This window comes from Eretmochelys imbricata, chromosome 2 (genome assembly GCF_965152235.1).
Source record: "Eretmochelys imbricata isolate rEreImb1 chromosome 2, rEreImb1.hap1, whole genome shotgun sequence".
NCBI lineage: Eukaryota > Metazoa > Chordata > Testudines > Cheloniidae > Eretmochelys > Eretmochelys imbricata.
This window is the reverse complement of record NC_135573.1, coordinates 262475651-262489801: the sequence shown is the minus strand read 5'-3', so window position 1 is coordinate 262489801 and position 14151 is coordinate 262475651. Positions and strand designations below refer to the sequence as shown.

Below are 14151 nucleotides of genomic sequence, written 5' to 3'. Positions count from 1 at the left end.
AATTTAGTGTCATGTCCACATGCCTTCTGAGTTTCTTTGCAGTGTAGACATTACATACCCTAAGACTCTAGTTAGACACCTGTAGGCAGCCCGTGTCAGCTGATGCAGGCGTGGGCTACAAAACTGTAAAATCGGGGCACAGAAGTTCAGGCTGAAGGCAGAGCTGAAGCTCTGGGGCCCCATGAGAGAGGAGCCTGGCCTCTAGCCCAAACCCAAAAGTCTACACTACAATCTGACAGTCCTGTAGCCCAGTGGTTCTTAGGTCTTCCAGGAGGTACATCAGCTTATCTAGATATTTGCCTAGTTTACAACAGGCTACACAAAAAGTACTAGCAAAGTGAGTACAAACTAAACTTTCAGACAGACAGACAATGACTTGTTTATACTGCTCTATAAACTCACCATTGAAAGTACAATATTAATATTCCAATTGATTTATTTTATAAACTATATGGTAAAAATGAGAAAGGAAGCAATTTTTCAGTAATTATGTGTTGGGACACTTTTGTATTTTATGTCTGATTTTGTAAGCAAGTAGGTTTTAAGTGAGGTGAAACTTGGGGGTATGCAAGACAAATCAGACTGCTGAAAGGGGGACAGTCGTCTGCAAAGGTTCAGTGCCACTCCTGTAGCCCAAGTGTTGCAAGCCCAAGTCAACTGACATGGGCCAACCACAGGTGTCTAACTGCAGTGTAGAAACATCCTTATCGTTTAGGCCCTGCACTGGCAACCCTGAAGAACTTCTAGGGCTTTTAATAGTCCCACAGTTAGTACAGCATTGAAGTGCACACAGTACAGTATTAGTGTAGAGGGAAAGATGGCCCAGTGGTTAAGTCACTTGCTTAGGATTCGCGAGTTCCATTCCTTGCTCTGCCACAGTCTTCCTGGGTGAGCTTGGGAAAGTCACTTAACTGCTCCACCTCATCAGTAGGATGAGACTAGCACTGCCCTCTTGCACAGGAGTGTTGTGAGCATACACGCTATAAATGTTGAGGTGGTCAGATGCTGTGGGAATGGGAGACATACGACGTACCTTAGATAGGTATCAGAACTAGCAAATCACAAGACCGCAATCTTTGGGCATCAGGTAGGGATGCTATACCATCAAAACTAGTATTTATCTCCATTTTAACACCCCATAGCAACCAGTTCACAGGGTGCCATTCCTCCAGTTTGTATTGTGCTGGGAAATACCATGAATACAGTCATCCTTTGTGCACCTGAGTCTCAGAGCCATTAAAGGTTGAGATCCTCCTCTTGAAGGCCTAAATCCCATTGGGGTAGAACATTCAGAAGTTGGCATTTAGTGCCAGGCTAGTAAGGCTAGCTTTAGAAGTCTGGTTGAGGAACCCCACAAACTGACAAATGTGTTATGGAAAAAGGGTCCTCAACCAGCAGATAATCTGCTAACACAGCAGCAGCAGAATGAGTTACAAGTTCTTTTCCTAGCCTTAGTGGGACCAGCTTTTCAAGTCCCTCTCCATTTAGTCTGTCTTGAAGCAGTTCCCCAGAAGCTCTGCAGCTAATCAAATCCTTGTGTGCCATCTAGTTTTGGCTCTTCCAACCCTTCTCTTAAACTTAGAAGGGGAGGGTAACACCGTTTCCAATATATTCTTCCGATCTCCTTTTCACATGCCCAAACCATCTAACCCAAGTTCCCTCAGGTTCTACAATGGGTACTTTCTTCAATGTTTCCCCTAATTCATTCATTGCAAACATTTTCATTTCCACTCTATCCAAGAGCTGCACTCATCTCTTCCTCAGTGGCCTGCACTCTTGCATGATTCTAGCTATAGTCTTGTAGATCTTACTTTTCCGTTGGATAGGCATTCTCCTAGCACAGATCACTCCGCTTGCTTCTCTCCAAGACTTTTCTGTTCTGCTTGTAAATTTTTGCTTGAGCTCCCAGCTTGTCCTGTACTATTAACCCAAGCTACTTGAACTTCTGTACCTTTAGTAGTGGCCAGCCCTCCAGACTTAGTCTCATGGTCTTCCTGCAAGTTATCAGTGAATCCATAGACACATATACTCTTATTTCTGCTGACTTTTATGCCATGTGTTTCAAGTACGCACTTCCGTATCTCTAAATAAAATGAGCAGGATTGTTGTGCATTATTCACTTGGCTCGGAGGGATTTAGGGCAAGACAAAGGCAAACAGGAGAGGGAACCATCTCAGGTGAGAGCTTGGTTGGGAGTATCTGCCTGTACGAGGCTTTGCTATACTTTAGCTCTTGTGTATTGGCATCTTACCAAAAGTTAAACAGAAGTCCAAAGCTAATATCACCCTGCACAACCTTAACTCGCACACGTTTGCTCAAATGGGTGGGAGTACAGGGTTAAGCCTTAATAGCCCCTTATGTCTTCTGACGTGCTAGAGGAGGGGCATCCAGCCTGTGGTCCTTGAGGTTATAAATTGTTGCTTTTGAGGGCTACTGTATTTAAAAAAAAAAACCTCAGATTTCTAAACTGAAATGTTTGGCTCAGCCCCATCATTCCAGAGATGGAGTAGGGCCTCCTAAACTCCATCCCACCCCTCCAGCCCCAGGAGCAGCTCTGACATGAGCAGGGAGCACCACATAACTACTGCCCCTTCCTTGATGCGGCTTTTCCACAGCTCCCCCTGATGCCCATCCATTACATGGCAAGGGCAGCCTGAAACGATTGGGAAACAGTCCAGAAGCTGCCCCAAAGGATGGGTTGTGGCCACTTGATCTCTTTTGAAAGGATCAGACACCACTGCCCTAGAGGAGTTTGTATCAGACACCAGCCAGCACAGGCGAAGAAAGGGGAACAGACGTCATTATAATTTAAAATACATTTATTGTTTCATTTGTTCTGGCTTTTGTTATACAAAGATGTTAAATAACTTAAATACATTCTCAACAGTCACTCAGAATCAGATTTATACCTACAAGCTGTACATATGAGGTAGAGAAAAATAACTTAGGCTCCCATAAGACATTAAAAAACCCAAAGAAAATACTAATCTTTCATATGTTAGTGTTCAGTCCCCCATCTCCATTGCAAAAGGAAATGCCATTCTCAAGTGCACAAAACAAATCCTAGACTCCACATTCAGACCACACAGGGAACTGTAGCAAAATGGAAAGGGAGGGTCACGTGCAGAGTATGAAAAGGCTAGTTTGGGTTGGGTTAATTTAACAAAAAAAAAAAAAAAAAAAAAAAAAAAAAGAGAGCTGGCAAGGCTGGGATAAATGCAACAGGCAACCCAGCTTCCTGTTCATACCTCTTTGCAAATTGTGTGATTTAAGTGCATTTCTCCAACTCCTTAGAGAGACTAAGTGCTTCTACACTCGTTATTGAATGGAGGCCAGCCCAGCCCAGCACAACCCCTACGAATACAGCATGCGCAATGGGAGAGTGGGTTGTGGTAAGAAAGTGACTTTTCAAAGCTTGGCTCTCAGAAAACATTGAGCCGTGTGCATTTGAACACAAAGGATGGGGGCAGGGGGGGGGATCCAATTGAACTGCATTTCCATTATTTCAGTATTTCATTAACTTCAGTTTTCCACTTAGCATGATCCCTTTAAAGTAAGAGCTAGCATAAAATGGCACCCAAGTGAAGGTGCTGTTTGCATTTCTGTTCTACTCTTTCCTACAAGCTTTGGAGCTATAGAACTTCCCATCATAGATACTCTTTCTGCTTTAACCATTAGCATTAGGCTGAGAAGTGACTGGAGATTCAAGTGTTCTGTATTATGGACTCTTTTCCCTCTAGGGGGGCTGATCCAATTTTAGCCCCACATTGCACTCTAAATCCAGTCACCAATTCAGCGATCTTCTGGCAACTTGCAGGGAAGTAAATTACTATCTCAGCCCAGGCCCTCATGGAGAGATGTGTACAGGCTCAATCCTGCAAGGTACTGAGCATCCTCCACCTCACACTGACATCAATAGGAGAGGAAGGCACTCAGCACCTCTCAGGTGAAACCCATTTTACAAAGCCACCCACAATGCATAACCCAAGGACTGAACGGGTGAGGGAAACTAGAGATTTTCTGCATTAACTATGTAGCTGCTGGAAATGAACAGGCAGGGAAAGAAGCTAGCAATGGCATTGCCCGGCCTGCAGCTGTTCTGTGGGCTACAGAAAGGCCTCAACTCTCCTGGGATGTCTGCTGGGAACATTTCACGAGCATTAAAAGTAGTGTTTGCAAATGACCATTCCCCTCTAAATGCTCCCTTCCAAGCAGTGACCCTTTAGAAAGGTTTTCCCTCATCAAGCTTGTACTCTTGATACTTGGCAAAAAGGTGGAGAAATGGCTAATGCCCATGGCAAAAGTGGAGCCAATGAAAGAGTAAGTTTGCAGGCCCCCACCCTCCTGGTATTTCCTTACAGGAAGGAGTGTAGATGGCCGGCCGAGGACATGACAGGTGTTAAGTCTCCCTCATCCCCTTCATGTTCCTTTCCAAAGTAGCCAGCTACAGTAAGTCATGGCTTTTGACAACAGGTCCCCAACTCTATCCTTTGCCTCCAAGGAGGACTGCCAAGCATCCTTAGCTGCAACGGACAATTCCAGCCTCACATTCACATGCAACAACTACTGAACTGAAGTCAGCGAGAGCGGTGTGTGATGGAGGCCAGAATTAGGTCCTGCTTGTTTAAACCCTTCCATGTGTTCTCATTCCTCCCCTCTCACCCCCCATTGCTTTCCTAATAGCCACCTCTGCAGCTCCAACTGAAAAAATCATTGGCAAAAGCCTCATTCATTTCAGGGACAGTGGTTTTGGCCCTGGATTCGTTATATTCCACCCGATACAGAGCAGATCTTAGAAGTTCAGCTGACAAATTTTAGGTATGGGCATCTTTACTGTAAACTTCTGCTTCCCTCCACCTCTGATCAGAAATTCTCATTTCAGTGTGAGGGAAGGAACGGATGGACAAACACAGTCGTCACCTTAAGGTAAATACTACTTGGTTTGCCAAGGTAAGGCCTCTGAAGTTGGAAGAGAACAGTACTGTAACATTTAGGATTGGTTTTGCACTTCTTCACATCCAATATATGGAAGTCAGTTGCAGAGTTCAGAAGCTTGTTAAAGAGATGATGGGTGCAACAATTATTCTTGTGGGATTTATTATTTAATAGAAAAATCTAATATAAAACAAACGTTTTCAGTTTGCCTGGTTTACAAAAAATATTTTTATATTTCTGACATAGCTAAACGCACTGCTCAAAAAAGTATTCTTCCATCGGCTAACTTCTTTATTATAAAAAATTACAATAAAATTATATAAATAATGGTTGCACCCTCCCACTACCTTCCAAGTCTTGCTGGATCAGATAAAGGAGAACCAGCCCAAAAACACCAGAGGGGGAGGGGACAGCAGAAAGCTCCCCATACACACCCTGCCATCCCTCTCCAGTTCTATCTGCTGCAAGAGTCCATTTTAGAAAGAAAAAAAAGCTTAAGCTTTGCTTTCCTTGTAAAATGGCACCATGACAGAGACAGGGTCCAATTCCACTCTCATACCAGCTTTATATAATGAGTAATTGCAATGGAGTTACACTGGCATAAGTGACAGCAAAACCAGCCCTTATGGAAAAGTAGAACTTAATATGGATGAAGTCAATAGATGTTTTTAGAGCAACCTCCAGATGCTTATCTTTATGTCTTATACAGGGTTTTTTGAGCTACCAGCAGGGATATAAATTCTCTGGTAAATTCCATAAGATCATTTTAAAAAAACCTAGAGAGAAGAGTTAGGAACTTTTATAATTCTCTTTAGCGTTCAGAGGCATTTCTGTAAAGACACTACTGGATCCATCTTAATTAAGTTCTATAGGACCTTCCCACAAGGGAGAGACCTAATTTCCCCCCAATCCATTTATTTTCCAAAAATAAGGCAAATATTGGAAACCCCTGGGATTTAAAAAACAAAACCAAGTGTGTATGTTATACCTCCTTAGGTCAAAAAGGCAAGTTCTGATTTCAGGGTGTTAGTATATTTTATACACTGCCTATACATTTAATGCATGTGCCTCGCTACTATTTTAGTTATTTATAGTTTTGCTTAACCACAGGAGAATAAACCTTACTATTTACAATATATAACAGGAAAGTAATATATCCAAATTAACATAAATACAATTTGTTTTTAAATACTTACAGAAAGCATCCAGGCTTCAGTGCGTGAATTATAATACACAGAAGAGCTCTTTCACTCAGTAGTTCATTCACTCTTTGCCTTTTACCTCTCTGTGATCGTTTAGTTTGCCTTATTGCCCCAGCCTCTCTCTCTCCGTTGTCAAACACATTGCTTGGAAATATACACCATGTGCAAGCTACCCTATTTGATGTGTCCCATCCACAACCCCCAAACTCAGTGTCAGTGCCATACATATATATATAGGGCTCTCCATACATATATAGGGCTTCATTGTCCTCTGGCATTGACAAAAGTGTGGTGTTACCCCAGACAGGTCAATGCATACGGATACACAGGTTAAAAAGGATTGGGGGAGGAGAGGGGAAATCAGGCCCCACCGTTACAAAAAACTAAATGAAATCCAGCATGTAACTGTCCTGCTGAGAGTAGAGAGGGGTCTGGACCCAGCCACTGAAATCTAAAATTCCTCAGGTTTGGGGTATGTTTGGATCTGGGTTTAAGCCTCTTTTGGGGAAAAAGGTGATATGAAAATATTACTGCAATGAGTTTGTGTCAGAGAGAGATTGGACATAATACCACATTGAAACCACAAGGTCCTTCTGAAAGGCTTTACAATAAATAAATGTTCGTTCAATATTTATATATAATTATGCATATATATCCACACTGACTAATAGGTTTCTGTTCAGTCTATTTAAAAAAAACAAACCACCAGGTAAACTGCTTGTGTGCGACTTTCGAACTGGCACATCTGGCAGAAGTCGCGGAATCCTCCTTATACCTCGCATTCAATGCGTCGATGTGCATTTACCATACAGAGGTCACCAGAAAGGACAGGTGGTGCCCCAGAACTACCCACCACCCTCCCCAGTGCACCCAGTCTCCAGAAGTGTACAAAGAAAGAGCTAGTATGTTTTGCTTTGCAGGATCGTAAAGCTATTAAAAAAAAAAAAAAAAAAAAAAAAAAAAGGGGAAAAAAACACCTTCCCTCTCGCACTGTTCCCCACCCCACCGCTCACCCACCCACCCAGAAGAAAAGTATGCCAACAGGCCAGGCTGGACGGTAGTTATCTGTTGATTAGGAAAAGATCCCTTCCCAGTAGATGCACATGAACACCTTAAATATTAGTGGCTACTATTTGAGAAGACGCTCCAATGATAGTCCTTCCTGGAAGGTCACATGGCTCTTGTTACACAACCATCTATTTATCCTTGAAAGCCAAGGAAAAAAAAAATATTTAGCCAGTCAGCCTTCCTCCCTTGAAAGCCAGATATGGGTTATAAAACTAGTGACAATCACTACTACTAGACAATCAAAGACTGCTACCAAAAACAAAAAAAAAAAAACACAAACAAAAATGCCCTCCACTCTCCAGTGTTTCCTTAGAAAGCTTCGTTAAGGCATTTACCAGCCACTTCTGATCCCAGCAGTGTTATATGACCGAAGAACATTGCCACATCAAGTACTAGGTTGTAAATATCCTCTTTAAAAAAAAAAAAAAAAAAAAGAGGGACGGTTGTCATCTAGTTCACAGCATTGGAGCTCTCGGCCATTGCATTTGGCTTTTGTTTCTTTGTCCGCCGTTGGGTAGAACCATATGTTCACTCGGCATTTGGAATCCCATGGTTTGTTACCTTTAAAAATATGGTTCTCAATCTAGTGGTTAAAAAAAAAAAGCTTAAAGTCATGGGGTCTTACATATAGCTTGTGCCATGTTCTAGAATAAATGGAATGCTGACTAGTAAAATAAAATCTTCGCCAAAAGGTCCGATCCAGTCCAGAATGGCTGCTATACAACGCAAGCAAGCATCAAGTCAGCCTTGCCTTCTGAGATGCAACGGAATTGATATGGTCATAAGCCGACTATCAAAACAAAATAAGTTCCAATTCAGCCTAGATAAAGGCTAAAGAGTCCTCATTTGGGTTTTTGAAGCAGCTGCCACAGGGTGAGTCTAATCAACAAGCAGTGAAAGAGAAATTAACCCTATACAAAATGAAAAGTGAAAGGTCTGCTAGTGGTTTTATTTTTTCAATTAAGACAGTGATAGTGCTAAAAACCTGCATCTGAAGAACATGTGAAGAGGACGAGTGTCCGATCAGACTGAAGGGGGCGAGTGTGTCTTGGAACTCTTCCCAAACTTTTTGTTGTCTGCAACATGGCAAGCTGGAGGGACCTCAACATTTCTGAAGCTATGTTCACTGATCAAAAAAACACTGATATGGAGCCAGAGTTAAGATGGACAAAGAGCTACCCTCAAAAGTGGGTCTGAGCTTCGTATGCTAGATCTGCAGAAATTCCACTAGAGGAACAATTGGTACTCTCTATGCTTTACCCACCCCCTATCTTTGGAAAGCCACTACTACCTTGATCACAACTTTTCAAGGCAAAAAGATCCTAAGTCAGTTTCTCTCGTTCATTTGCTTGGCTGTCTGGACAGTCGGGTAGATTTCCAGGAGTTTTGCGGAGGACTGGTGAAATAATCAACACCTCAAGGTAAGTGAGTGATCTATCAAGCTGATGGGTTCATGGACGGCTTTGGTGAGGGTCTACTGGTACCTAACCCCAATGGTGACAGGCACTTATTTCCACACGGTTGGACCTCATGGTTAAAATTCAGTCTACAGGAAAAAAAAACAACAAAAAAACAAAAAACAGCAACACAGCTGGGTCACCTGTACCCTACAAAGTGCTTATGTCTCAACATAGCTTTCAGATCCTAGAACGTCAGTCAAACCCTGTTTGTCTCCATGTGTAGTTCTCATAGATCACGATCTCCCACCACAGAGGACATCCATTAGGCAGAGCACGCATTAGTCTTTGCAGGTATAAACTTCTTCTCGTTGAGTACACTGCTTGCACTCAACGTAGCAGCACCAGCGAACCTGGCACTGGCATGGCCGCGTGACCACCCTGCTCTGTGTGTTGTGACCTCGGCCACAGCAAATGCTCTCGCAGTTCTTGTCCTTGTAACATTTCCTTCCTGAAGTCCCAGGTGAATACCTGCTCATCAGACAGAAACTGGGGGAATCATCAATGTAGACGAGATCTGTAGTCCTTGGGATTTGATCGCTGTGGCCAGGGGTGGATTTCTTGGGTGGCGAGATGTCCCCTTCCCCCGTGGCCTCGTTGGTGGTGCTGCCCACTTTGAGGGACGTCTCATACTTCTGCTTCAGCTGCTTGCCGATCTCATGGAACGGAGAGAGCTGCCGCCAACAAGTTCGGACAGTGCAGGATCCGGACACACCATGGCACTTACAAGTAGTCTCCACGCCAGCTTTGATGACCTGCAAATAGAAGAATGCAGTCAAAGAGAAAGTCAGTCACTTATGGGAGCACAAGAAATGTAACCACAGAGCGAGCAAACAGTCTACAGGCTACCCTGTGAAACCATGAAATCATGGCAATTCAAGAGCGATCTCCTGGATGGAGCAGGAAACTGGGGGCATACAGTTCTTTCCCTGGTTCTGTCACACTGATTTTAGACAAGTCATTTAACTCTTCTGCATCTCAGTTTCCCTGGCCTCCCAGGTGAGTTGCAATGCTTGGCTAGTTAATATCTGAAGTGGTTAGAGATCCTGCGGTACTAACCTGGAGTTTCTTGTTACCCATTATATTTGCACAGGTAGATTTTTCAAGCTGGGATGAATCAGAAGTTGTATATTGCAGTGGGATCATTCCTGTGTCCATGAATAACTAATGTTCACCTTGCTTATCATTTTTACCATTTGCCCTTCCATGGTAAGTTACCAACAACTACTAGTGGTTAAGCAAAAAAAGTATTTCTAAGACTCATTTGGGTAGGTTAAATGTAATCCTTTGTTACAAGTCTTAGATTCATACCTCTAGTAGCCCGCTGTCGGGTTCTAGAGTTCAGTCTTTCTACAGTGGTGGTCCATAGACCACCAGTGGTTTGCACGATACTTGCTGGTCACATTGTGCAGGCTTTCCTCCATTTCCAGTAACTACATTGCAATTAAAGACAGCTAAACACTTCCCCCATCTAATCACAGGCAGATAAGCAATCATGAATAGAGGGGGAGCACCCACAGGAGTTGCGGGCTACACTTCGAAAAAAGTTTGAGCCTATTATGCCAATTTCAGATGCGTCACTTACAGTAATTTTAGTGCGACGATGCCTGGTGGGGGGGGGGGGGGGAGGGAGAGAGAGCGCGCGTGAGTGCACAAGGATGCTAGATTCCAAATTGGCAGCATCTGGGAACACCAGAGAAGCAGCTCACTAGGTTTCAGACCATACTATACACTGTCCTGCTGGTAGGCATGAGGTTCTGGAGGGATTTAAGACCTAGTGAAGTGTCCTATTCTCAGGTTGAGCATACTGAGAACGAGTTACCCTGCTTCAAAAACACAGTAAGAGAGGAAGCAGGAGAAAGCTACTGTAAAATCAGTAGCCCTGTAGAACCTCACAGCTGTCATTACGCTCTAATCAAAAACTTCATGACTGGAATTCCACCTCTGCCACAACCTTCCTGCTCCAGAAAGCATAGGGTCCCTATCACATGAGGGCACAGAACCCGCATCACAGGGCAGCACCTATGGAAACAGTTGAGCAGTTCAGACTCCAGCGAGCAGATGCCAACAGCATACAGACACCAGTCAGTTGAGTACATCAACAGGACACCTTTGCATACAACCAAGATCATTGAGGGTTCCCTCCAGTTCATGATCCTATTCTACAGATCGACAGCTCATCCAAAGAGCTGCCAGAACTTACAGCGAGCGGGCACAGGTTCTCACAAAGTATCACTGCTCACTGGCCAAGCGGAGGCTTAATGAACCATGCTATAATTTGGTATGAAAATCCAGGACGCTCCTTTGTTCTCTCCTCTCCAAAAGGAGAGGTTCAGATGGGAAAGGATGGAACACATTCACGTATGTGAACACAATGATCTCATTGTGTCAGCCGCAGAGCTGGGCTAATAACTGATTTTTTGGTTCACTGGCAGTTTTAAAAAAAGTTTGCTTTGGGTCAAGCTGAAACCAACATTTTTGGGGAAGGAAGCAAAGGGCTAGATTCACAGAGGAAGTAAGCACCATTAACAAAAGGGAGAAGGAGATGTCCCCCCACCCCCATACCCAAGAGCCCAGTGGTTAAAGGTATTTGCCTGGGATGCAAGACCCAGTTTGAATCCCTGCTCTGGAGTAAGAACTGGAAACTGTTAACCACTGGGATAGGGGGCCATCACCACTTTGTGAATGGCTCCTACAACCCCTTATGAATTTAGTCCAAAAAGCAGGGGGGGGGGCAAAACATTGTTGTGGAAAGGACTAAACCATTTCAAGATTTCTGAACCGGCCCCCTGGGCTGAAGCAGTTTTCCAAAATAGACACCAATTGGCAAAATGTTTCAGTCAACTCAAATCAGCATTTTTCAGTGAAAAAAGGTTTCGCCCAGCCCTAGTCACCACCTGGGGTTAATAATTCCCCTATTCAATGCTACAGGCAAGGACGAAGTCTTTAAAAACCTGGAGCCTTCAGAAGCAATTCTGCATACGTCACTAGGCTATAGGTCATTACCTGTGCAGGGTCAGATTCCCTCCCAATTATATAGTGTATGGTACTCCAGAGACCTCAATGGCGTTCTCAAAATCCAGTTGATGTAAGAGGCTCGAGGGGTCCAAGCCTCAGTCTGAGTGATCCAAAAGAGTGGGAACTATGAGGAAGTTCAGTGGGGGTAGAAGCCTGTGGCTTCATATAAGAGGCATATTAATGGAGACAGCTACTTGTTCTCTAGGCACATTGTAGTCATGTGGAAAGACCCATCATGATGAGCACTTCCATTCCTATCCCATAGCACAGAGAGGCCCACTACAGATCTCAGTGGGATGCAGGATACACAGGGCCTATACCAGGGGTTCTCAGGACAATTTTTTTGGTGGCCTCAGAGTATGGCCACCAACTCTGGCTGGCGGCCGCTCTTGCCCTTTTTCCTAAAACACTTAATTAGCTTAGGAAAAATCAAATAAATATGCACATCGCAATCTTTGTCATTTATTTATTGACAGCTAGTAAGTCTGTTCTGAAAAGTGAGATTAGCAAACATACAAGTATCACTTTCCACAGCAGACTTACTCAGCCCAGGCAAGCCTGGGGACAAATTAAACCCTGGGGGAGGGCCAGGGGAAATAGGTGGGGGAGTTAGTGAGGCCTGAAGCCAGAACCCAAAGTCCTGCAGCTGGGGCCCATGGATGGAGTCAGAAGCCATATGGCTGGACCCTGCCCCCACAGAGCCAGTGCCCAGGGCTGGATCCAGAAGCCAGAGCCTGCTGCCCCCTGCCACTCCTGAGCTGAAGCCCAAGCCAGAAGCCTGAGCCCCACCACCCCTGGGAAGGTGGGGAACACACCGGCTGCCTGCTCCTCCAGTGTTGTACCCCAGGTGACTACAGAGGGGGACAGGGCCCCAACCCCTGCTGGCAGCCCCAGCTACCAACACTAAGGTAGTGCATCTGGGGAGAGGGGCACTATTTTGCCCTCCCCATCACAGCCCAGGAAGCTGTGGCTGCAAGAAAAGCCCCGGGTGGCTGCATTTAAGAAACACCAGCCTTTATGGTATTTTGCCTCCATTCCACAGTAGAGCCACAGTTTAAGCTCTTCTGGCCCTTCCAGGGATAGGATGTGACCCAGAGTGCGACGGCAAGTGAGGCCGGGAATCGAAGCCCACTAGTTTGCAAAGAGTCTATGGCGGAGCGGCAGAGCCATGAGCACGCTATGCAGGTTTGCTGAAGACTTCAGCACACCAGTGACTCATGTGGCCTCTTTGGCCATTTTTATTCTCCCATCTCCTGCCTCCCTCCAAGGCATGCTAGTTGGGCAAATCTTGGAGCCTCTTGGAATCAGAGAATCTCAGGGTTGGAAGGGACCTCAGGAGGTCAGCTAGTCCAACCCCCTGCTCAAAGCAGGACTAATCCCCAATTCTTTTTTCCCCTCCAAGATCCCTAAATGGCCCCCTCAAGGATTGAACTCACAACCCTCGCTTTAGCAGGTCAATGCTCAAACCACTGAGCTATCCCTCCCCTCTTTCAGCACAGTATGTTACAGAGCGAGCCTACACAATCTTATGACAAAAAGGTCAGGATCCTCATAATTATCCCCACTGTACAGATGGGGAAACTGAGGCAGGGAGGTGAAATTACTTATCCAAGTCACCCAGCAGGCCATTGGCAGAGCCAGGAACAGCCCAGGTCTCCTCAGTTGAAGTCCATTGCTCTACCCAGTGGGTCACAACCCTGGGTGTGGGAAAACCAACTGCTTTTCAAAGAGGCCACAGTTGCACGATTTCAAGCCCCCCCCCACCCCCCACACACAAAGGAGGGGCAGTTCCACTTGAGTCCTTCTCCTTCCCCACCCCAGCTTTGAGTTTGAAGGACGCTGGGAAGCCCTGCAAATTGAAACCAAAACTGACACCTTTGTACGGGGTCTCGTGTCAGATTCTGCCCTTGTTTAAACCCATTGACTTCTGTGGGGCTGCAAGGGTAGCGTCTGGCCTGGAGGCAAGGTGTTTATTTCTTTACTCGAGTGTCCTCAGTCTTCCACTATCGCATTCTGTGGCTGCGGAAAGGCTGATGTCAGGGGATGGAGACATCCGAAGCAGGATGTGATTTCGGAGAAGTGCTGGGGCGGGAATGGAAAGACCGACAGTATCTATTTCCAAGGTGTACACACACCAGTCAACCTAGGGAGTTCTTCCCGTTACAGCTTTAATTTGTACAAAGGCTGTTCTTACTTACTGCACGTCGAAATAATTTGGAGCTCAGGAGGAGCAGGGGCTGGGCAATGGAAGGAATGTGTTTTCGCAGGAGATAGGAGGTATGGGAGGGAAGATGGCAGGACGCAGGGAGGCCCAGTGCTGCAGGAAAGGAGGTTGCTGCAGAAGTCGCCTGGTTTAATAGAGGAAGACGGAGGCGGCCAGCACTAGGTGACTGCAAGGAGAGGGGAAATACAGGCCAAGTTCTCAGCTGGAACAAAGCGCCATCGCTCCACTGACTGATTTAGCCGAGTGG

General features: G+C 45.2%; 1 protein-coding gene across 1 annotated transcript in view; it reads right to left on the bottom strand.

The window, feature by feature from the left end:
• Nucleotides 1-8943: 8943 nt before the first annotated feature.
• Nucleotides 8944-14151, bottom strand: part of WNT9A (Wnt family member 9A) — a 68328-nt gene continuing 63120 nt past the window's right edge. Inside the window, exon 4 of the mRNA XM_077809534.1 lies at nucleotides 8944-9417. Within this exon, the coding sequence (XP_077665660.1) occupies nucleotides 8944-9417 (474 nt within the window). The remainder of the gene's footprint in view (nucleotides 9418-14151) is intronic.